Below are 25,446 nucleotides of genomic sequence, written 5' to 3'. Positions count from 1 at the left end.
TGTCGGCTGCATGATTCAAGAAAATAGCACGTTGCAACAAAACTCAATATATACCTTTGCGTAAAGGAGACTTGGACACCGGTATCAATAAGTTAATAAAATATATTCTTTGCTTCTTGCTATATCTTACAGTGAAACCTGAAATTGGTCCCTGTTGGACATTAAAAACTGACACACTTTTTGTAACCCAAAACAATCGGTCTCAGAACTATCAATGACAAACAAAGCAACACCACAAAAATTACTGAGTTAACAGCCATTATTTAGCCTGAAGCTTTAAAGGATTTAAAATCATTTAAATATTAGTTAAAGAACCTCATACAGAAAAAGACTAATACATTTGTGTTTTATAACTAGGTGTTGAAGTTTAATGATCATTGGACTACAACAGCTGCGCAAATTACACAGTCTCAGTGTTTTCTGATTGTGAAAACTTTTGTTGAGTTAAAAATGCTTGCTAATGATATGCTTTTTCGGTGAGGTAAGTCTGGGCAAAAATAACCTAGAGGTACATTCTGAAAGTTTGGGGCATTAGTTTGTCTTTTAAAGCAAACATCATCCTCAATCCATAATCTGGAAGCTGAGAGACACACGTGATACACATACATGTCAAAAGCAATGACTTTTTTTCTTTTTTCTTTTTTTAGGATAGACCAATGAAATTGAGGATTTGTTGATGGAGGAATAAACAGATTAGCTGCTTCACACCAAGATGGAATCAAAATGGCAAAGTCAAAACATTAACAAACATTAGAATAGTAAGAAAAGCCAAACACAAAACAAAAAGTATTCTACATATGGCGTCAAGGAGTATGAAACAACAGACTAAACTTGCAGTTAAAAGTTTGGTTGCCCAATAAGGTTATAAGAAATTTCTGCATCTCAAAGGGGTCATTTCTCCCCTAAACCCATTCCACTGCTGCCCATCTCAGAGTCCACTAGTGAGGAGGCAAAGGCTGACTGGACGATCTGAAAGCCAAAGGATTCAAGAAGTGACATATTCTGTTGGGGGGAAAAGGGTGAGCCGAGATCACCGAGACCGGACCCGGCTGCAGCACGTTTCTTATGAACCCGGTGATGGTGCTTGTTGAGGTAAGACTTTGTGCGGAAGGTCTGACCGCAGTCGCCGCAGGCAAACTTCTTTTCTTGGTCTGTTTTTTGGATGTTTTTTGATCCCCCCGGCGAGGTCACTGCATCCTCAGGTTGGCCGTTAAAGATGAAAGAGGTCACCTCCATTTCTTCTCCCTCTACTTTCTGTTCAGCCTTGAGGTCCATTCCATTGGAAAGGTCACCGAAAACTGCATCTGATCCATCAGAGTCCTGATGGGGGCATTTCCCAGCATTCTCCTGCCCGTCTGAGGTAAACACAGAGTGGGGAAGGGGATATCAGGGAAGGAAGGGGACAGAGAGATATACAGGAAAAGAGAAGGAGCCTCACATTAAGCAACATATCTAAAAATAAAAATATTTCCTTCATACCTGAACCCTCATGACCACAGCAACTACTTGTATAAACCTCTTTCAGCATAAAACCAGCTTGGCACTCACTCATCTTTATATTGTGGCTTGTCTAATTTGTTGTGCTGTTTTGTGACTTTGTGTAACAAAGAGAAAAATAATATAGGTAAACTGCATCCTATTGTGTACAACATTATACAGAAAATTAATACTTCAGATTGTTCAGTCCACTAAGTTGCTATAGGTTCTATTGCAGTGGCACTTAATCTTAGTTTGGGAGCAAAAAGGAAATTTTTATAATTTAGTCACCCTCAAGTTGTTCCAAATATGTATGAATTTCGCTGGAGCCCATTGATTTAAACTGTATGGACAAGAAAATCTCTCAAAATATCTTCTTGTATGTTCGACAAAAGAAAGGCAGTCAAACCATTTTGAAACAACAAAGGTGATAAAATGACGACAGAATTTTCATTTTTGAGTAAACTATCTCTTTAAAAATTTGAAGATTTATTTTTCACAAAGTAGAGACTTTCCCTGACACCAAACAACAACCATGAAAAACTGATGGTTCTCACTTTTTTCCACATGCATATTAATGAAATTTAGCCTGAACTAGCAAACCTAAGTAGTTCTCCTAGCAACTAACAACAGCACGACAGAGCATGAGACCAAAGATAATTATTGATTGGCTGAGCAGCACTATATTTGGGGGAAAATGAGCCCTTGTGCTACAACACTCTCATTAAAGACTCTATGAACACCATGTTGAGTACCAAGGATCTAGAGTTACAGTCTCTCTAACTCTATTCCACTATTTTGTACTCAAAAATAATAACTTAAACTCTAGTTGATTATAGTGCATTTTACAGACCTAGAAAACTAAGATACAGTCCTGTTCTTCCAAAGCACAAATTATGAAATACAAGAAGGTCAGAAGTAGGTGCTGTTAAAGCAAACTGATGAAAATCAAGCAGCACTGAGAACCACCAGACAAAAGCATGAGCAAAATACTGACGAGACAATTATTAGCCAAGAACTGAAACCAGACCAATATTTTACTTAAAAGGCTTGTAAATGTTAATGGTGCTTAGCAGATATTTGCACCAGACTTATCAGTTACAGCATCCAGACATCCTCAGTTCTTTGGCTCACCACATTAACACCCTCCAAACAGCCCGTACTGACCTGTAAGAGGTCCATGAAGTGGAAACCCTGGTGCTCCGGAAGAGCGGCACTCCCAGAAATAGGGGGTTGGACCTGGCTTGCCCAGGAGCAGCTCAGGCTGCAGGCCCAGGGCCGGAGGGACGGGCTGGGGTAGAACTGGCCCAGTTAGCCCCCGAAAAGACCCCTCTGTCTCGGGAAAGGTAACCACGAGCCGGCGACTGGTGCAAAGGTCTACACGCCAGTAACCACCCCAAGAGGTAAGGGATATGGGTAGAGGAAAAGACAGAGGCCAAGGGGGACAATTGGCAGTCAATACAGTCAGATGACCTCTAGCTTCACATCAGTTCAGAAGCCATCAGATATTACGAAAATTGTTTGTTCAAAGCTAAAATGGCAAAAATAAGTATTAAATGAATGAATCTTTTTCTTTCATTACATGCCAAGCCAGCAGCTCAAAGATACTGTTGGAGTGATACTGTAATGACAATTCTGTACTGATGTAAAGTTAATGTCAACTTTCTGATGCATTTCTGTGTTACTTTTTGCATATTAACTGCCAAAACCCTAAAGCTTGCATTACAAGATCAAAAATAAATTCACTTCCTCTCAATTCTAGTGAATCCACATAGTAGTTAACATTAATAACCTACTGGAAACAAGTAAAAAATTTAATTTTCATAATTCTTGGCATCTCCATTACTAAGGGGTCATGGAAAGATTCTAGAATACTTTTAGTCCATTATAAAAAAAAAAAAAGAAGCTGTCTCCATATTGTTTGCCATCATGTTCAGTAAGGAGACTCCCAATCACAAGCTGCTGGATTTTATGGCAATAATTGTTTGAAAAAGGTCCATTAAATCCACAGAAATAATGCACAGCATGTATATGTGCACTTATGTGGACATGCATGAATGAAGGATCAAAAATGCTTTCATTGTGCCAGCACTTGATGGAGATGATAAGTAAGCAACACATAATGGGACACATGGCCATGCTAAATTGGTCAGCAGCAATGTAAGTGACTAGCAGACAAAGCTGATTGATAGGGCTGCAACTATTATTTAACTCGTGTCTTTAATCAACGGTATCTCTAAATGCTTATCTTATATAAATAACGACTAATAAAGAAACTTAAAGCAATAGTTCCACAAAAAATTTAAATTTGCTGAAAATGTACTTAACCTTAGGCCATCCGAGATGTAGACGAGTTTGTTTATTCACCAGAACATATCTGGAAAAACCTGCTCACCAATGGATCTTCTGTAGCGAATGGGTGCCATCAGAATTAAGAGTCCAAACAGCTGATAAAAACAACACAATAATCCACAAGTAATCAAGAGTAAGCATTATTACAGACTTGTATTTTGGCCAGAAACAATGCTTTGAAGTTAAAATACCTTATTGGTAGATTTGTTTTATTACAAACACAGTTTTTGTAATAACGGCACCCATTCGCTGCAAAGGATCCACTGGTGAGAGATTTCTCTAGATCTGTTCCAATGAAGAAACAAACTCATCTACATCTTGGCCTGAGGGTAAGAATATTTTCAGCAAACTTTCAAGGAAATCTTTTTAGTCTCCTTTTAATATTTTGCAAGCAAGTCAAATAATGAAGAAGCTTGAATATTTTGAATAACGTACTTTGAATTTACATCTGGCAGCCGTCCATTAAGTCTGCAACTACAAGGACTATCTACATATTCAGTACTTCATCAGTCAAGTGATACAAAGGGTATCATTAAAATTGCGCATTTAGATATCCATTTTACAAAACTCTACCAGCTGAGTTGAAGAAACTCATCCTTAACATTCCTCTTTATTCCTTCATTTCTGTTACTTTCAGTAACAAACGTCCTCTCATCCACTGAGAGAAAACTCCTAAAAGATGATGTAATTGCCAAATTCTGAACAACATATCTCTGATTCCCTGCACATTATGCTGCAATAAATGATAAATGCGCAGCACTACAATCTGTATTTGCGGTGAGTTTATATGCAAGCAGATGCAGCATCTGATAAGCAGCAGTGAAAAAGACAGCAAGTGAGCGAGCAACAATTTGACGCTGTAGGGAGAGGCTTGCTTGCCTTCCACTGCGCATAGGCGTCCTGAGTGGTAGGGGGCGCCGTTGTGCATCTGTGGTCTGTTGGAGCGTGGTTCAGGGAACTGATGTGCTGCAGAGGAAGGGAGCATGGACGAGCTGTGGTGCATTTTTACGTGCACCTTTAAGTAGGATGCAGTAGAAAAACCTGAGACCATCGGAAGAACAAGTAGGAAAAACAAATAAAAACAATAAAAAAAAACAAAAAAAAAAAACAGAACAACACTCAAGTCTTATTAATCAGAAGATTACTCTATGGCTTTCAAAAATATAGAGCATAAGCCACAAACCTTTTCAGTACTACTATTTAAAACTTCAGCTTTTTCCCCTTAGACAGTTTTCTGCATTAATAAGCCAATCAGTTTCTGTGAGCCTAAACTAATTTACTAAGGATGGTGTCGGTGGCAATGAAAACGTGGATCATAAGCTGGGTATTTTGTAAGCACAAGTTCTGCTGTTTATAAGCAACGCCCTGATAAAATGAGTTATTTTCAATGTGTGTTTGACCAGTACCTTTGTTGCATATTCCACAGTAGTTATGAGGTCCTTCACTGTGTTTTTTCAAGTGGTCGGTCATGTAGGCAGCCCGGAGGAATTTCCCACACACTTGACATGGTATCTTATCTTCATGGCATGCCAGGTGCGACCTCAGGCGATCTCGTGTTGCGAAAGATGCGTTGCAAATCTGAGACATTTCAAGATATGGTTTATAAGCATTTTCCGAGAGATCATTTTTGGGAGTGTTCTCAAAACAGAAGGTTGATTTAATGGAAGTGTTCACTCAGATATTTAAATTCCACTCTTGTAAATATAATCAATGTGAATGAAGACCTGAGCTGTCAAGACCTAAAACAACAACAACAACAAAAAGCATCATTGAAGGATCATCTCATCAGAGATGAAACCTGTGCGATATGACTAATAAGAACATGTTACATATTACAAATCTTTTGAAGCCAAATTATATTATAGCTTTGAGTGAAGAACCATCAAAAATGTCACCATGAAAATCAAAATTTAATTTTTCTCAATGTAATATTGCAGTGTTTATTATAAATGATATATCTGTGCACATCACTTTTTTAATGTCTACGTCACGGTGTGGGAAGATTTCCAAAACACTGCCCAAACGCATACGCAATGAAAGAAGTCGGAACTATTATTCTCGCTGTAGTATTGTTGCTGCCGCCGGTGCCATGTCCTGGAGACGCAGTGTTTCGTGGTGAAAGCGAAAGTACTTTGTTCGGGCTTCCAAAAGAGGACACAACTAGAAATCAGTGGTTAAGATGTATTTACAACACTGTTCCAGAACAGTACAATGCAAATATTCGAGTGTGTGCAGTGCATTTTACGGAGGACTATTTCCTGAACCTGGAAGAGTAGCCTATAATGCTGGCTTGCACAAAGGCTGTTTCTATAAAGTGGGGCAATTCCAACTTTGCAATGACAGTCTGGCGCTTCTGACTCTCAGCCTGTAAGTACGTTTTCTTATTTAAAGAATTTGCTACTGACGATTCAAACGCGAGTTTTGAGCTGTGTAGAGTTGTTTCTCCGATTACAAATGCAGACATGGTAAAAAGACAGTATAAGTCATTATAATCAGTAATTATGTCCCCACTGGATGCAGCAAATGCCTCGTTTCTAATGGGTTTTATTGTTTTTGTGTTGTCGCGCCGGAACACGGCATCACAATACAGTGAGGGGTGTAACATTTCCGTCTCATGCTTGAAGTATTTGGCCAATCACAACGCACTGGATAGCTGGCCAATCAGAGCACGCCTCGCTTCTCAGAATGATGAGCTTTGTAAAAATTGATGCGTTTCAGAAAGGCGGGGCATAGAGGAGCAACAATAATGTACAGTATGTGGAAAATATACATTTTTTTAACCTTAAACTGCAAAATAATGTTCTTTTTAGCAACGTCATATGACCCTTTTAATGGACCACCATCACATAATTGTAATATACTATGATTTCAGACAAACTCATTCTGAATACTATTTAGGATGGGAAGTATGCAAATTAGGACGCAGAAAGTGAGATCAGATTTGTGAACTGCAGCAATTGATTCATTGCTTCTGTGTTTCTGCCATGAGATTGGCATCCCGAGGTAACTAGGAATTAGTATTACACAAGCTTCAGTCTGGATCCAACCCTTACAAAGATATGAGATGACTGAACACCTGAGAAGAGATGACACCAACCCCACCAGAGGACCTCAAAAGACTGATTACCACTTGGCTAACTGCTAGTTAGTCAAACTAGTTCTTCAGACACGGTCTTAACAGAGGTTATTTCGGTTTCTTCTCCACAAAGCTACCATATCGCTTCATAAGCTGTATCACCTTTATTGTACTTTATGGTGTTTTTGTCATTTTGGAGTATGACAGCCCCAGTCCTCAGTCACTCTCGTTATATAGAAAAGAGTGGCTGGAATATGATTCAGAAATTCACATCTGAAAGAAAGCCATACAGATTTGAAACATGGGCATACATTAAACTTTAGTATTTCTCACCTGACACTTGTGAGGTCTCTCTGTGGTGTGAACCTGTTTAATGTGTCCATTCAGATGGTCTGGCCTACCAAAACAACACAAATCATGTATGATGACAAATACAAAACGAATGCAGTGTATGTATAGAGGCATTTAAAAATGACTGCGCTCACCTGGAGAAACCTTTCCCGCAGCTTTGACAGACATACGGTTTACCCACCGAGCCGTCGTGAGACCGCACATGGTATGACATCCTGTCCTTGCGTTTGAAGCGCAGCCCGCACACCGGACACGCGAACGGTTTCTCGCCCGAATGAGAGAGTTTGTGCCGATTGAGATGGTAGACGTCTCGGAAGACCTTCCCGCACAGATCACACGCGACGTGTCGTCTCGTCCTCTCGCGTTTACGGTTGTCCGCGGGCAGTCCGTTTTCCTGAAACCGCGCCTGGGGATGAGACATCACCGTCGGGCCGTCCACAGCGACCAGCTCCGCTCCTGTGCTCACGCGGCCGGTGAACGTCCCGTGCTGCGTCTCGTGGTTTCTCAACTGGACGTCGTCGGGAAACATCTTACCACAAACCCCGCACGAGAAAATCCCCTCGTTTTCGATTTGAGCAGTGCTGTTGTTGTAAGTGATCGGCTCTGTTGTGGGCTCTTTTTTGGGTCTCCCTCTGCCTCGCTTGGAGCCGTCGCTATTGAGGTGGTTGCTGGGAAACTCCAGCGGGGAAGCCGCTAAGCGATCGGCCGCTTGTGCTGCGGAAGCGGCCGGCTGAGAGCTGTTACTCGGCTGCGTCGGATCGGCACTGTCGCTGTCGTTGTTGTCGGTAAACACTGCGCCGTTGGACACGCTCCCGTTTGACATGTCCACGGGCAGGGGGTATGAGAGCTGCTCCGCGGCCCTGAACAGGCTGTGCTCGCCTCCTCGGGAAGGAGGCACGAGGATCTGCACGTTGGATTGTTTGATGACCTCCTGACAGATCTCGATGACAGATCGCATGAGCAAAAACTTCGCCGCGGTCATAAGCTCCGGGAAGCACTCCAGACGCACCACGATCTTAGAGGTGTACGCGAAGTCCAGGATGTCTCGGAAAACTTTGGGGCTGATCGTGTGCATCTCCAGCTCCTTGCCCTGGCTGTCGTCTTCCGCCTGACAGCTGAACACCGACTCAAAATACTCGCTACACGCCGCCAGCACCGCCTTGTGCGCGGGGAAGCTCTCCTCTCCGACGCGCAAGATAACATCACAAAACCTGCCTCCATCTTTTCTCTGGCTGTTGAGGTTGTGTAGCATCTCGGCGCTGTGTTTGCTCACCTGGTACGTGTAGGAGGAATTCCACGGCTGTTCTGTCCTCTCCATGCCGCCTTCATTCAACAACCGAGCCTAACGCATACGACAGAAGAGGTAGACAGACGCAAACGAACGGCAAACACCCAATAAACAGAAGCACTCAGCAGCGACCACCACTCCTCGCCTTTTTAGCATCTAACATGTTAGCAGGGGGAAAAATGGCAGCCCCCCAGCTTCCTGTGAACTTTAACCTTTGCTTAAAGGGAGGGGGTGTCGTTCGCGTGCAATATTTTCTGTTTTAACAGTTTAATACATTACTTCGGTCCAAAGATAAAGCGCAGACACTAGTCGCACACCAAAATTTAATTTTCGCGTCCGTCTTCCTGGTTCGCAGCGTTATGAATTCACATCCTTGTTTTCCAGTGAGACCCCTCCCCCAAATGCACACCAGACACCGAATACATGACAGCAGACCGTCTCTTTCTCTCTTTTAGACATTGTAACCACTTTGAAAATATACTGTAAACGTGAACGAAATTAAAGGGAAGTGTCAAAACTCTTGAACTGCCACTGTAGCCTAGACAGTCTCTCTTAACTGGTACTTTACATTTCAAGCACAAAGATAAAGGTAATTGTTGTAGACTGTACACTGGCTTGCGGTGTCTGGCTGCTGTATTGTTTGTAGTTTTGGCAATCAGATGTCCAAATACTTTAGGGAAACATTGTTTTTTTTTTTAAATCATATATAAAAAAATGGCATAAAACGCTGGTTTCACACCACAATATTTAGTTACAGTTTTTGAGCGCAGTAGGTCTTCCAATAAAATTAAAACATGCTCTCCCTTCATATTCATTTCGTGTTGTACTTATGTAGTTTCTGTTTTTGAGTTTCAGTCCATGCATTATCCAGCGTCCTTGGGTTTGTGAAAAGCCTCATAACAAAATATTGTGCAGAAAAGAAAAATAACACCTGGCCAAGCGGCCATGAGATTGGATACAGAAGTATGGCAAAGGGAGTATGGCTTGGACATGCATGGATAACACTAGAACAGACTCCAATTTATGTACCAAGGACACCTGATATTTGCTAATAAATTATACGTGCCACAGCAGTTTTGGCATTTTGAAAATATACTTGGCAAGCATGGAGAATAATGACCGTCCAGTTTCACTGGAATATAGAAGAACTGGGCATTAAGAGCAAAGAACACCACAATATACATACAGCCATTCAAAGTGGAATATTTCTTCCTCTGAAAAGTTTGTTTTTTTCCAGACAGACAATTTAAGACCTTGAAATCAGTGAGTCACAAATACAATTTTATGTGAAGGATTTTTTTATTTTATTTAATTTTTTATATATTTATTAACTATTTGTGCTTCTTAAATTAATAGCACATTACTTAATTGCCAATCCCTGCCACCCTAAAACAAATGTGATTCAGAGCAGTGCTTCTCATCCGGTGACTAAGAAGACTGGCTAGAGAAGGGATGGGAGGGCTTTTTGCTTAAAAAAAAAAAAAAAAAGGAAACAAAGGCACAACTAGCATTCACTTCTTGGGTGGAAGAGTGTCCCCTCTTGCAGAACAAGCTGGCTTCAATATTCCAGCAAAAGTTTCAAGGGCATGTATCTCTGGATTAGGGGTGCATTAAATCGCTACACACTAACATCTCCTTTCCAACAAACCAGTAATGGTGCCCTTTCCCGCCCCAGATCAACCCTAGATGGGAAACATGGAACATTGTGCAGACATTGTGACTTGACACAAAAAAAAAAAAAAAAAAAAAAAGAAATTCTATGTACAAGGTGGAAAAAGAAAAATCTATTCCCATAGTCTGCATAATCTGTACAAATTGAGGCCTATACATTATTTACTTTACTCCAAAAACTGAATTCAACACAAAAACTACAAGAAGCTACATTGTGACAAAAGCGGTAGGAAAGAAGAAAAAAAAACGTGTCTTCCCTTTTGACTCTTAACCTCAGGCCTGTAAAAAACAACAACTTAGCAACTGCAAGGGTTTCAGGCAGAGCACAGAAAATAGACAGGGCTCTGACATCTGTACATTATGGTAGAAATCAAAGTTCACATCTCTCCAACTAGAGGGTAGTGGGGAAGGGAAGGGATGTCTTGCTTCGCTCCTGCTGACTGGTCACAGGATGTCATCACTGGTGGAACTCGAGCTCGTCAACACTGATTACTTTAGTAGACGGCATGGAAGGGAGGGGCTGTTGCAGCACGTCGGAACCAAACCACTTGGCCAGACCCAGAGGAGGGCTACCACCTCTTCGCTGTGAATGGTTTGTCCGATGGAGACCGTGGCTCTGTGACTGGGGGCCTCCTGATTGGGCCACTGGCAGATCTGTGGAGAAAATAAAAACTGAAAAACCATACAAAAAAAAAAAAAAAAAAAAAAAAAAAAAAAAAAAAAAGCTAAACATTTAGCATATTTATTTGTAAAAATGTAATGTGACCCTGGACCACAAAACCAGTCAAGTAGCGCAGGTATATTTGTAGTAATAGCCAAAAATACATTGTATGGGTCAAAATTGATTTTTTTAAGCCAAAAATCATTAGGATATTAAGTAAAGATCATGTTCCATGAAGACATTTGGTAAACTTCCTACTGTAAATATCAAAACTTAGTTTTGGATTAGTAATATGCATTGCTAAGAACTTAATTTGGACAACTTTAAAAAAGGTGATTTTCTCAGTATTTAGATTTTTTGGCACCCTCAGATTCCAGATAGTTGTATCTCGGCCAAATAGTGTCTCATTAACATACCATACATCAATGGAAAGCTTAATTTATTCAGCTTTCAGATGATGTATAAATCTCGAAAAATTTACCCCTATGACTGGTTTTGTGGTCCAGGGTCCCATATATTCTCTCTTCTGTCTGGAAGTAAAGCATCAGTTGTTTTTTTTTTTTTAATCGCCAAGTCAGCAGCAAGGCTGTCATCATGGCAAAGACAGAATAAATGTGAAGCTTTGGTAATAAACATGTTTAAAAGCTTGAATCTAGAAACAGACTGATAAATTGGCTATTTGGCAATGAAATTATCAGAAATAGATTAGAACACGTTTTAGGTAAAAGTAAACAAGATCATATCAGCAATTCTCTAAATTGCATTTATAATCATTAGATTGCATTATCCTGTTAGTGTACCAACATACCGCCCATGGTACATTTTGTGCCTGGTTACATTTTCCATGAATGCTAAGTGGTTAAAATCTGATTATCAGCCATGTTCTCTGTCCACCTTGTTCTATAGACAGAAACTGATTAAAATTTGACAACTGATATCCAAATTTTTAAAGATTTTTTTTTTTTTAGCAATGACACTTAGTAAACTGTGACGTAAAGACCGTTACAAAAGACTTCCGTTTCAAATAAATGCTGTTTTTAAAGAATCCTTGGGGAAAAAAAAAATAAATAAAATAAAAGCAGCCTTGTTGAGAATGAGACTTTACAAACATGTTAAAATTCTTACCGATCCAACTTTTGAACAGTAGTGTTTATCATTCTAATGAAGTCATTTTACAACACTAGTGCTGTACGTACTTGGTCTCTGCTGCTGTTGAAGCTGTTGCTGCATGACTGCTAACTGCATGTGTGTTCCTGCAGCTCTAGGGGCCATTAGTGGGTGCCCTGCAGGACCAAGGGGATACAGAGGCTGCCCTAAGAGGGCTGGGGGCAAACCCTGAAGCTGAGACAGGTCTACAGTCTGAGGGAACATGCCTGTTCGTGCAGAAAAAGAACTTCACTATTCCATGTTTTCAGTTAACAACAGGAACAAGTCTGGAACAGGTATGAATAGAGAAGTCTGAAACCAACCGGTTTGTAATAAGGTGGGTCCGAGCTGTTGAGGCTGGATGCCCTGAGCCAGCATCCTCTGCATCACACTGGGATGAAGCTGGGGTGGAGGTCTGACCAAAGGGACATGGGGAAGCAGAGGGACTGGATACATCTGGGGTCTGGGGAAGGGAGAAGAGTGCCCTGGTGACAGCATGGTGGGAGTGTGGTGGCCAGTGGTTGAAGGAGGCCTGGGTCGGTCTGGGTCTTTACTATGACGATTCTGAGTAGGAACAGGGGTGGAGCATGCCTTTACCCCACCAGTCTGAGGACCACTTGTGTCCACATCTTCCAGAAAGGAACTGGGCGATGGAGGCCCATCTATAAAATAAAAAGGAGACTGCTTTAGGAAATAGGAAAAAAGAAAGAGAGCTACTGTTTATTCACCCTGCTCTGATCTCTTGGTGTATGTGCAGAACTTCATACCCTCCTGTGAGTTATGAGAGTTCACAGTCTCCTCTTTACTTCCTGGTCTACTCCGAGGATCATCTCGACTTTTCTCTTTTGACTCGTACATATTTTTGATCACAGAAGTGGGAGTGAAGGATGGAGACAGCTGCAAGGAGGAAAAAAAGAAAAAGAAAAGTTGTTTAAACCAAACACCAAGTCATTTGTTCACATTTGGTGTTTTAGTTTTATAGAATGACATTTAAGTTAATTCAAAACATTAAAATGGCTCTGTAACACTGCAAGTTGATAAATACATCAGATGTATGATCAAGTGCCTCCGTGGCAGTTAAATTAAATGTGATAGATCTGGCTTACCACACTTGTTACTGTATTACCAGGTGATGTCCGTCCAGGCAGGTGAGGCCCAGGTGAACGGTTCATCCTTGTTTGTCTACAAAACAGGAGATTTAGATGCAAATAAATGAAGGTGTCACTGTACACATGTACACACCATTATCAACCTCTTCCATTCATTAAGCTACACTTTTGGATCGGTTCATTTAATGAATAAATGCATAAAAGGTTCAAATCTGGTCAAATTTCCTTTTCAATTGACAGCTCTTAAAACTGTACAAAAATCAGGACCGTGCAATACATGACAAGTGTAACCAAGTACTAGAAGATAATGGATTCAAGAGGCTGAAACCATTAGCAAGGCTTGCTTTAGGACAACCTGCCTTTTGTGTCAGATAATCAACATTACCTGTTCCGAAACACCTTATCGTGAGCCTGTTTGTTGTAGCCTTGTTGGTACTGTGGCCGATTAAGAACTGCCAGTTCCGGCTGAAACAAAGCTTCAAGATTGGCCTGGTCCACTCCCATAGGCAAAGCTCTCATCTAAGAACAAGGAATTCATCTCGGATTCACAAAATGCAAAACCAAGTACATACTCTATACTTTCCTAATTCCATGTTAACAGCCTTTACACAATTAGAATGTAGATTCTCAGAACCACTGATAAATACTCTTAAAAGTATTTTAAAAATGTCATGAAGGGTTGATATTGGTATCTAAATTGGAAGGTATTTTAATATTTGCATATGAATGTTTATATATTTAATATATACAAATATTTTAAAACCAAGCACAGAATTGATCACATGTAGACTTCTTGAAAATGTAAAGCATCCTTGGGGAGAAAAAAAATAAAAAAAAAAATAATAAAAAATAAACTTGCCATATTATTTGAGTTTTACCTGTGGTGTATTCCTGGCCCGATGCAAGTCTGGAATTTGATCTAACACAGATTGTTGGCCAGCAGGGAACCCTGAGATTCAACAAAAGATGGGCGAGGAACATGGCATAAACAAATGACATTTGTTGCACATTTAACATGCCTCTCTTAGTTTAAAATCAGTAACATTTAACTAATTTTACCTGGGAAAAAGTTCTGTCTCTGTGGGAAGAGTGGGGGTGAAGCACGGTGGTGTACGAGGCCAGGCACAGGGGCAGGAACAGGGCCATGAGGGGCAACCAATAATTCCTAAAGCACAGAAGCACAAGATCTTATATTCTGTGTCAATTCAATACCATATTCACTAGAACAGTGTTATAATACAATAAGAATAAGATGAGAGCTTCAGCTACAAGGTTACTAAAGCGGTCTCAATACCGCAGGATAGAAGTCAGTTATTACAGTAAATTACTGGTGCCTCAGTTATTTAAAAAAAAACAAATCCTGAAAACAGTTTGCACCATTTCTTACAGTGGTTTATAGATCAGTGAAATCACATTACTGAGTTTACAGATGTCCTGTTGAGTATAAATTAGTTAAACTTTAGAACAAAAATAATGTCTTTGACAGATCACCTGAAAGATGTTTTTCTGCTGAGAGGCAGGTACCTGTGCCTCCGATAAGGGCACAATAGCAGGATCCACTGACTGCTGCTGTAATTGAAAACACAAGCAGGGAAAAGTGATCATGTTAAGAGAGTTGGAGTATAAACCAGACAAAAACAGATCATATACAACGCATACCATTTGGTCCATAAAGTTTTGTTAGCTGAAGTCAGAAACACTGATGGCACCTACATCATACCAGTGACGGCTTGAGCAAAAATGGTTAAAAACCAAGTATGTTACAAAAGATTCACTGGAGTCAGAACGGGATATGCCAACGCAAGGCATGCAAATGTTCACTGACAAGTCAGCCACAACTGCTAAATACAAATTTATGCCCATCACTAGTCAAAATAAACTTATTTACTAGCCCAGACCAACTAACAAGTAAAAAGCGCTGACTTGTGTTGCATGCAAAGGTAGGTAATATTTGAGAGCAACAAGTTGGGCAACTAATGCATCAATCTGACACATGCAGCTTTACCTGGGGCTGGACAGCAGGCAGCAAGCTCTAACAAAACCATGCACACATAGCCTATGGCTGCATACTTACATTACTCCCGCTGGCTTTGGGGTGGGTGGGTAGAGTTCCACTTGCCTTCATGGAGCTCACCAACTTATTGAATGCAGACATGTCAGGGTCTCGCGGTCGTGACACAGCCCCGGTTCCTTCCGTGAGAGCCTTTTCCAGATGCTCCACCATGAAGGGAGTTCCTCCACCTCCGCCGGGCTGCTTTCGAGGTAATGATGGAGCTGGTTCAGGCTGCACCTTCAGTCCCTTCAGACCCACCTCCACTTCCTCCAAAGACAGCACCACCCCCGAGTTTGCTATAAGAGGGCAGACAGAAAGAGGTATTTCAATTATTTTTTTAAATAATGGGCAATTTGACATCTGTGGCCTGCTGTCTATAGATAAAGTTGTATAAACTTTAAAAAAATAATAAAAATAAAAAACTCACCCCCCTCATTAGGCAGTATTCCAATAAATATTCTAAATATACAGGATGCCACTCACTGCTCTCCTTTAGGTGAGCCTTGTTGACATTCAAGCTGGACAATAGCGGTTTCAGGTCAATGTTGGCTTTATGCAGCAGCTCCAAAATGTCCACCTTCTCTTTGGGATCCACTGAAGATATGGGGGTGAAGTACAAAGACGTACCCTGATTCAGAGATCCAGTATGAGGTTCCGGACCTGACATACACACAAAATTATATTTTTATTATATATATATATATATTCCATCAGAGGTAGGTTGGATTTACATTACCATTGAAAATGGTCAGTAAGTTTTATTTTATATTTTCAGAATATTGCTTTTTTTAAACTTTGAGCATAGGAGACAGATATACACATACACGAAGCAAGAATAAACTGTTAAATAAATGGAGTAATTCCATCCTTGCACCATCTGTGCTCTTGCCCGAATTGCTTTCAGCCACAGGGATGGGAACCTTTTTTAATATCTATGCAAAATGCAGTTTCTTGGCTGGGAAGAAATATTTATGGTAAATTGTCAGTAAAACATATACCTTTTTCTTACTAGGTAAAACAGTTTTAAATAGGCAACTGAACTAAATAGTTTTTACATTTACCTTTTTAGCTTTTTGTTGGTGTAAAATTAATCGATTTAAAGGGTCATGAAACCCCAGACTGCCATTTCTGAGATTTTAGCAGGTGTTTGTTTTGCACATAATAGAAGACAATGTTAGCATGTTAATTTTAGTTTGAGAAAACTGGTTAATTTTAAGCTTTTTTGCGCCATTTTCATCTTCTGGGTTTAAAATCTACATTGTGTTGTCACAATTTGTGACGTGGCAAAGGACTATAATACAACGTTGCGTCGGTGTCTATTAAATTATTCATGAGACCGTGTTCTTATCCTAGGAGAAGACGCTTTGCTTAATTATTCACAACAGCATGTTGATTTGCTATGACAGACGCTTCAGATTGCGAGATCGCGTACATTAACAGAAACATTCATGGATCGAAGTAGAGTGTTCGTTTTTGCTTTGTAATAAGAGTTACACCGTGTCTACATCTATACTGGACGCGACAAAGCGAGCGTTGAAAATCATTTGAAATCTCTCAATACTTCATAAATAGAACGCAGCTGCAGTTGTGTCGCGGATTTTTACAGCTCCTTGACAACTCATCAAAAGGCTTAAATAAACCACAGAATAAGCCTTAAAAGTTATCAACAGCACTTTCATATATAGGTTTTCGATGCAGAGTGCAAACGGCTGTGCATTTATTTGTGTTAACACGATGGGAGCAAAATGAATCTGTCTGAAACTGGTTGTCTGTCTCCTCTTCCCCCTCCACTCCACAACGCACCATGCCCACTTTATAATTTAAAACTGTGCTGAGAACTAACCAGTGCTGAAACAGGGGGTTTCATGACCCTTTAACAAAATTAAAACGCTAAGCTGATAAGGAGTTCAAATATTAAAACTCTAGTTTTTAAATTTACATTTGTAAGTTTGTGCATGCCTATTTCTAAGCTAGGTGGGCAACCTTGAAACCAAAGACCAAACCAGGTGAATATACTATAATAGGAAAGGGTTACCTGCTAGTCTCTCCAACTCCTCATGCGGTGTGGAACGTAGACTGCTGGAGCGGCTGCCAGAGGGACTTCGGTTACTGGAGAACCAGCGGCTGAAACGACTGGCCATGACCGGACCCTCAGCAAGAACATCTTCAATCATCTGGAAGGAAAGAGAGAGGAACCTGGTTTAAACCGTTATAACATAGAAGCAGGAGACAGCCATGGGGAGTGGATGACACTTACGTGAAGTGTGTCTGCAGACTGCTTATCACAATGGGGTGAAAATTGGGCATTTTGGAGAATAGTTTCATTTACAAGATCCCCACGTATTTCTTAACTACATTAAAATTTGGCACAACATAGATGTGCATAACCCCTCCCCCCAATCACTCCTCATCCCCAGTTTCAACAGTATCAATAAAATATTTACAAGTAAGATGGGCATAAATTTGCATAAATTTACAGCTTTCGGTATAACAATTCAAAGCCAACAAATAGCTCGACGCCACAACTGCAAAACCAACAACGTCATATTTAGAACAGACATGAGCAGCAACATATGAACCTCAAAAAGGCTTGTTGAACTATTCTGCAATAACCAACACAACTACTTCTATTGTTGCATTCGTTTAGTAGACAAATGTATCTAAACAGACAATCGACTCAATAGAGAAACATTAGGAGGCATCAGTAGTGCTGCAACACAAATCGGTCCAGTAAATGACAACTACTAAAGAGGTACAAACATTAGAGGAGCACAGTGAACACTACAGAGCCAAGTTTAATAAAAATAAATAAAAAGGCTTACAGTCTGTATAGATAAATAAGCTGCCGAAAAAGTACCTAATAAGCACAAACCAAACATTTCTAAAACCCCCCCCAAAAATACCTTAGGTGTGATTTGTCCATTCCTTTTCCCTTTAAGACAAGCCAGATATTTTGTGACCATCACCCTTACAAGCATGCAGTGCTCCCCATATCTTACCGAAGCCAGGCCAGGCATGGTCTTTTCAAGATTGAAGAACTCATTGAAGTCAAATTCTCCAGGGGTTTGCTCAGAAAGAACCTCGGCATGTGGAACCTCTTGGTCAGCTCCTGACTCTTGAACTACTTCAGGGTGCTCAGAGAGCCCACCATTACATTCAACTGTAGGTGTGGAAGATTGAAAAAGCATGCTGATAAATGCACTGATCCAACAACAGAAGCGTTTCTTAGGTGTTTGCATTTGTACAATACATGCCTTCTTTAACAGACTCTGGCTTCTTCCTGGAACGCTTGGTCCTCCTCCTGTCATCCTCCAAGATCTTGTCATCAAAGCCAATGAGCTCAATGGTCTCTGACTGACTAGTTGGCCCACCAGAGAACCACTCTGGCTCCTCTTCAGCATAGGAGTCATTTCTTCTTCTCTCACTGAACACTCTTTTGTCTCCAAAGTCTCTCTACAGTAGAACACCGAAAACAATAACGTTTTAATATTTGAACAATGCAATAACAAAACGTTCTTTTGTATCAAACCCTTATCACAATACCCTAAATCTCTTGTCCTTAAATTCACGTTCTCGGTCTCGCTCCCTCTCCTTGTCAACTCGTGTGTCCCTCTCAAATACACGTGATGCAATGATACGGCCACTCCCTATGCGACGTGCTCCCCCCAAACGGAGTGACTCGTTCTCTTTGTTCTCCAGAGGGCTGATGGGGCGGCGAGGGAGGGCAGTGGGTGCCACTTGACAACCCCCACCAAAACTACGTCGCTGTGGACTAAGAACCACCTCAAGATCATCATCTTTTACACGTTCCCGAGGATCTAGGGAAGACAAAGTTAATTCTGGTTTTATATCAGCAACAAGGTTTTGATAGACAAATAACATCAGAAACTTCTTGGCCAATTACCTGCGATTCTGCGTTTTAGCGGAACTCTATCCTCTGCATAATCTTTCTTGTATCCTTCTGCTGGACAGCTGTTTTCTGAAGCGGGATATAGTGAGGCATGCCATTTTTCAGGGTCCCAGACCCCATCACTATAAAGGAAACAGTACTGTTAACACATTCAAGGCTTAGGTTCTTCATACAAGTCCATTTTAAACAACATCAGTCAGTAATGTCAAACAAAGTGTATTCAAACAAATGACTCCTGTAAATTAATTCTTTGATTGGCTAATACTGGAAAGCAGCTGTTTGTTAAGTGCCAAGGAGCCAATACTAGGTCTTAAAATAAGAATTAAAATCATAATGTTAATGTATACAAAAGGATACGCAACAGGAGCCAATAATCCCACTGATGTCCTTTTCTTATGATCTTGCAAGATACAGTAATATGGTGCCACATTCAGAAATATCCAAACTGATCTGGCAAACAAACACTAAAAAGTTTACCTGTCATATTTCTCTGATAGACACTCTGGCCTCTCATTGGAAATTGGCAATTCTTTGATTTCCATAAGCTCTTCCTGCAAATACAAACAATTATCAGCATGATAAAACAGTACAGAACACTTCACAACTAAACGTAAACTAGCTTGCATGTTGCCAGCCACTGATCCAAGTTATGAGAAATGTCATGTACAACCAGCTAATTTAACTCCCATGTTCTGGACCTGTCCTGCTCCGTCTTTTTTCTAGAAGTCTGTCTATAGCCCGATTCGAATGGTAATTGTTTCTCAAATGGACGTCTGCAAAAAATAAATTTACATATCACCTCAGTGATAAAACTCATGGATTCGGATGGCGATTTATTCACAGTGGAGGAGCGAGTTCTGTGATCCTACGAACCCAGGAACGCGCTGCTCACGTGGACAGTCACATGATTGTCTGCTGTAAATAAAATGAATTTACCAATTTGTTCTTGTGTAAAATTTAAAATGACTTAAGTAAAATGCATTATTATTCCAAGCATATTTTATAATATATAATCCCATTTATTTAAATCTCCTTTTTAAAAATAGACATGTTATAGTTTTATATAATTATACGCAATCTGTTTATAATACACATTTAAAAAAATATAAACAATTTGTATTGCATTCCTGCTTCTGCCATAATAAAGAAGCATTTCGATTGTTTAAGTGCTTTTCTTCTGTTTTCTACCCCCTGTAAACGGTGAAAATCACTTACTTCCCGGCCTGAGAAACAATTACCGTCCGAATAGGGCTTTTGATTCACACTCAGCAATCACATCTATTAACATTCATTCTTCTCCATTAATTGGCCTGTATGGAGTTTTTCCTCCTGATTGCAAATTGACATTTTATTTTGCTGAGTTAGTAGGATAAGAGAGGCCTTATTTTTTTGTTAAATTGGAAAAATTTAAATGCAGTCTTTGAGGTTCCATGGTTAAATGGGGAAGTCGTGGCCTAATGGTTAGAGAGTCGGACTTGTAATCCAAAGGTTGCGGGTTCGAGTCCCCGGCCGGCAGGAATTGTAGGTGGGGGGGAGTGAATGTCCAGCGCTCTCTCCACCCTCAATACCACGACTGAGGTGCCCTTGAGCAAGGTACCGAACCCCCAACTGCTCCCCGGGCGCCGCAGCATAAATGGCTGCCCACTGCTCTGGGTGTGTGTGTGTTCACTGCTGTGTGTGTGCACTATGGATGGGGAGCACGAATTCCGAGTATGGGTCACCATACTTGGCAGTATGTCACTTCTTCACTTAAATTTAAGAATTTGGTTACCCTTTTTTAATTTAATTGGAATGTTAATTCTTTGTGGCAAGATGTAACCTCTATTAATTGATTGGCTGCCCAATCTGCACCACACTCTAGTCTGTTCTTACCAGGGGCCCGTACTTCGTACCTCGCTTAATACATCTGAGATTATTTGAAAGATACCAGATCTTCTAATCGTGACAACTGATCTCTGGAAAATTTGATTCTTCAAAAGAATGTGGATTTGATTAAAATATCTGGATTAAGTTGCCTAAGATTACTGCATGTTCTCGTGTTCCCCGAAAAGGGCAGATATATTGATACTCGAAACCACGATCAGAAATGCAGCGATTGGCTGGCGGCAAAACAGCCAACGTAATAACATCATATAATTAAAGACACCTGATGAAAAACTTGACAAATTTCTGGACTTTTATAAGGAAACAGCCAAGGGAACAAAACCACATACAGTCATTGCCAAAAATATCGGCACCCTTGGTAAATATAATCAAAGGCAGCTGTGACAATTTATCTGCATTGTTAATCCTGGAGATCTTTTATTTAAAAAATAAATAAATAAAAATCTAAGCTCTCATTGAATAATAAGATTTTAAAATGGGGGAAATAAATAATCATAAATAAATGTTTCTCTCAAATACACATTGGACAATTATTGGCACCCCTAGAAATTCTTAAAAATATCTCTGAAGTATATTCCCATTCATATTCACAATTGAGCACTCCAGGGTGATTATGAACATGAAATTATCCAGCCATGGCTTCTTGTTTCACAGAAATATAAATAGGAGGGAAAACAAAGCCCAAATTCCCTTAATCATCCATCACAAAGAGAAAAACCAAAGAATATATTTCTGATGTGCAGCAAAAGATAATTGAGCTTCACAAATTAGTGAAGTGGCTTTAAGAAAAGACCTGATCAGTGAAAATGACCATTTCCACCATCAGGGCAATAATTAAGAATTTCCAATCAACATAAAATGTTACGAAACTGCCTGGAAGAGGACGTGTCTATATCGTCCTAATGCACTATGAGAAGGAGAGTTTGAGTGGCTAAAGACTCTCCAAGGACCACAGCTGGAGAATTGCAGAAAATAGTTGAGTATCGGGGTCAGAAAACCTTTAAAAAAATTGCACCATCATGGAGCTTGGAATCTAAAGGGTCTGGAGTGATTCTGGATGAAGGAATGGTCTCTGATCTTGTCAGGTGTTCTCTAACCTCATCAGGCAACATAGGAGAAAATTTAGGAGCTGTTAAACTGGCAAATGAAGGTTTCAAAATGTATTGAATAAAAGGGTGCCGTTAATTGTGGCCAACGTGTATTAGAGAAAAACATTTCATAATGACTCCCCCATTTTAAATTCTTATTATCCAATGAAAGATTAGATTTTTGTGATTTAAAAAAAAAAAAAAAAAATAGGATTAACAAAGATTAATTTTCACAGCCTTCTTTGATCATATTTACCAAGGGTGCCGATATTTTTGGCCATGACTGTAAAAGGTATAATATATAAAATGTATGTTTTTATTTTATAATTTTTTTTACATGATTCCCAATTATTTATATTCACGATTTCTAGTATTTGTACATGCTTTACATTTTTATTTCAATGTTGCAATTCATTTAATTTTATCTTTGAAACAGATTTGTTACGTGACAGCATTTTTTAAGGGCCAAGATCAAGCCATTCCCATAATATCTGTCACCACTCAAATTAATGCACGACTCGACGCCAATTATAAAGTAATTATTTTAAATCACAAATATTTCAATATTACAAATTATATTTTTCAAATAATTTTTTTAATTACTGTCCATGGATCAGTAGGGTACTCTTCTAATAAATTAGCAGTGGCTGGGACAGATTTTAAGTATCAATTCTGCTTAAAAAGATGCAGTCTTTTGCGGACCCCTGGTAAGCACTATATAGGCACAATATTTGCAACATTTTTTTAAAACCTTTTTCGCCCTCCTTTTCTCCTAAACTGTTATTCAGGTTACCTCCCTCAACTTCCTGAGCTAATTAATGTCTACTTTGTTTCAACTTGTTTGTATTGTTATATACAGTTTTTCTGTACAATATTGGACACCGTCTCAACCTGTGGGTTGGGTGAGGGTATGCAAGTGATCTTTTTGTATTATTAGGGATGCTTTCAGAATTTGTTTTAACTGGATGATATGAACACAGTTTTCCAAACTCAAGTATGCGTCACATGAACTCCAGTACAGTTCTCTGCTGGTACAAATGTACTGGCACTAGAACTGCAGAAGGACTGATGCACTGCAAGTAGAGAGAGCGTACATCAACTCCTGGTTTTCTAGAAAATCTGCAGTACGATCTGAGCATTAAAAAAAAGTAAGTGCCACTGAGGGTTGATGCCTTGGAAACAAAACCAAATGTTCAAAATCAAAGTATAAAAGGTGAGCAAAACTATATATTGTCATCTTCTACGGTTCATCGTTTCAGGCAATAAATGTTTAACGCTAATCACACATTGTTTTAAATCCTGTCACATGACTACAATTTACAATCTGTGTTGCTTTTACTTCTAGGTATTGACTAAAGTTAAGGGTTTTCCTGCCATTTATCCAATTAAACATGCACGTCAAGATTAATTCAGTGTGAAGTTTCAGTTCACAACAATTCTACTAAACTTAGCTTAATAAAAACAGTATTTAAATAAAATGAAAAAATAGAGAGCTTTAAAAAAAAAAATAGGAGTTTAGTATTGGTAATAAAACATTAATAAGATTAAAATATAATAAATCAGATACATAATAAAAAAAAAAAAAAAAAAGAATTGTCACCTTCAGGGTCATTGTTACATAGCAACAAGCGTAAGCAACTGCTGCTCTGATGACAAACAAATTGCTCGGATTCTAAGCAATCCATTCAAACCAAGTCTGAATGAACCCTTGAAATTGAAATGAATGTTATAGATCTTATTGAGAACAATTAATTGGTTTGTGCATTTTTCTTTTGTTTTTGGGAGAAAAGATCTGCTGGTGCTTCCACTTAATCATGACTTTAAAGCCTAGTTCAATAGGTTTCAAACATGGTCTTTTATTTGGCAAGTCATTTAGAGCTCTAAAAGTTACAGCATGTGTTCAAAGTACATCACACCATAATATCAAAAGACCAAAAATTTTGCTCCTCAAAAGATGTTCCCTTTAAAGGACTGTGATTGTTCTCACCTTGGTATATCTATAGGCGGAGGTCACTACTGAGTCCTTCACCGTTTCCACCATGTCTTCACCATTTTCATCCTTCTCCATGACTTAGGTTCGTGGTCAAACTGAAGTGAAGCGTCAATATCAGACACTCTAGGCACCTGTGAAAGAATTCTATAGCATTAGTTTAACTCCCATGTCAATGTAATTCACATTCATTTGGTTTTAGTCTTAAAATACTTTAAAAAAAAAACTAGCTATTCAATCCCCCCCAAAAAATGAGCTATTAAGTGTGATTGTACAAACAGGCTGCAAGAAGGTTAACAAGGAGTATATAAATTCCGTAAAGTCTATAAGAACTTTAAATTAAAAATGTAACAAATATATTTTCAAGAGGATTAAAATGTGTAGGGATTTAACATCAGGTAAATGTCTGGCTCCTGAGTAGCTGTTGAATTAGCAAATGACGAGGCAGACAGCAAGCAAACTACAGAATTACTAATCGATCTGATGCCGGAACATTATGCTACAATCTCCCACATGAAAAACGCGTCTGTTTTGAAAAACCCAGGCACCTTTCTCAACATATCGATGAACCCACCTGATATTTGAAACGGTGTCACAGCACCTCTCTCTCCTCGCCTGGATGCCCCAGTTAGCTTGTGGCTACCTGTCCAATACCAAACTACAAGAGATGCTGCAGTCAGTCCAGATTTCAGACAGGACGCAGATTAAGCTTTCTTCTTAAAAATTCAGTTTTCTCTGTCGACAATCTTGACAGGAGGTTCGGATATCCCTTGTCACTCCAGATTTAATCGCTAATTGGCAGAGGAGCATTTCATTAGCAAACCGGCTAAACTCAAGCCGACGCCGAGGATTTACTTCGGTTCTTATGGACAAGCGGCTCTATTTGCACCGTTTCTGCTTTTTAATTATACCTTTGGCTGGTTTCTCCTTTGGGTTTTTTTCGTGAGAGCGAAAAAAAAAGAAAATCCGTGTTTGTTTATTTTTAGGCTAGTGAGTCGGGTTAGCAGGCTAGGAAACTTATCCCCACTCATAAAGCTGTACAACGTCCATTAAAAGCGTCAATACACTAAAGCTCACATATATTAGGACCAATTCCAGTAGATAACTGGGTTCTATCACTTAATTAAAGCTTGTAGTCCAACTGCAACAATCAATGTACCTCTGGGTACTTTCTCTGAGCTCTCTTTGGTCTCTGTTCAGTCGCAGAGCGGCGAATTTCTTCAGATCACTGACTGGTTCTGAGAAAGGCCCCAATCAAGGATTATATAGTGTCTAATCACGCCTTCTTTAAAATTTTAAGAAACAAACACTCACATTTGATTGTAATTTCAAATCTAAAAACACAGAACACCAGATTACGTGGTTACAAGTGTGTTATTTATTCAAGGGGG

The 25,446-nt window shown here is 39.6% G+C and overlaps 2 protein-coding genes across 5 annotated transcripts; both read right to left on the bottom strand.

Moving 5' to 3' along the window:
* Positions 1–349: 349 nt before the first annotated feature.
* patz1 (POZ/BTB and AT hook containing zinc finger 1) lies at positions 350–8,904 on the bottom strand. Of its 3 annotated transcripts, XM_079431108.1 has the most exons (6): positions 7,390–8,904; positions 7,238–7,301; positions 5,235–5,406; positions 4,708–4,869; positions 2,644–2,853; positions 646–1,355 (listed from the first exon to the last, which is right to left on the bottom strand). In XM_079431108.1, the coding sequence occupies exons 1-6, from the start codon at positions 8,571–8,573 to the stop codon at positions 892–894; spliced, it is 2,256 nt and encodes a 751-aa protein (XP_079287234.1). In that variant the 5' UTR covers positions 8,574–8,904; the 3' UTR covers positions 646–891. The 3 variants fall into 3 exon arrangements, with proteins under 3 accessions (XP_079287235.1, XP_079287234.1, XP_079287236.1); XM_079431109.1 differs by lacking the exon at positions 2,644–2,853 and having other exon boundaries at positions 350–1,355; XM_079431110.1 differs by lacking the exons at positions 2,644–2,853; positions 4,708–4,869.
* Positions 8,905–9,861: 957 nt separating this feature from the next.
* Positions 9,862–25,295, bottom strand: LOC306878646 (eukaryotic translation initiation factor 4E transporter-like). Of its 2 annotated transcripts, none has more exons than XM_079431105.1 (19): positions 24,630–25,295; positions 24,053–24,189; positions 19,571–19,644; positions 19,088–19,215; positions 18,727–19,001; positions 18,438–18,636; positions 18,183–18,343; positions 17,219–17,357; positions 15,667–15,843; positions 15,205–15,479; positions 14,622–14,699; positions 14,190–14,295; positions 14,009–14,079; positions 13,516–13,649; positions 13,128–13,203; positions 12,789–12,918; positions 12,345–12,683; positions 12,072–12,248; positions 9,862–10,868 (listed from the first exon to the last, which is right to left on the bottom strand). In XM_079431105.1, the coding sequence occupies exons 2-19, from the start codon at positions 24,131–24,133 to the stop codon at positions 10,672–10,674; spliced, it is 2,817 nt and encodes a 938-aa protein (XP_079287231.1). In that variant the 5' UTR covers positions 24,134–24,189; positions 24,630–25,295; the 3' UTR covers positions 9,862–10,671. The 2 variants fall into 2 exon arrangements, with proteins under 2 accessions (XP_079287231.1, XP_079287232.1); XM_079431106.1 differs by having other exon boundaries at positions 15,250–15,479.
* Between the last annotated feature and the right edge of the window lie 151 nt (positions 25,296–25,446).

Source organism: Barbus barbus (assembly GCF_936440315.1).
Source record: "Barbus barbus genome assembly, chromosome: 13".
NCBI lineage: Eukaryota > Metazoa > Chordata > Actinopteri > Cypriniformes > Cyprinidae > Barbus > Barbus barbus.
This window is presented reverse-complemented; position numbering and strand designations above follow the sequence as displayed.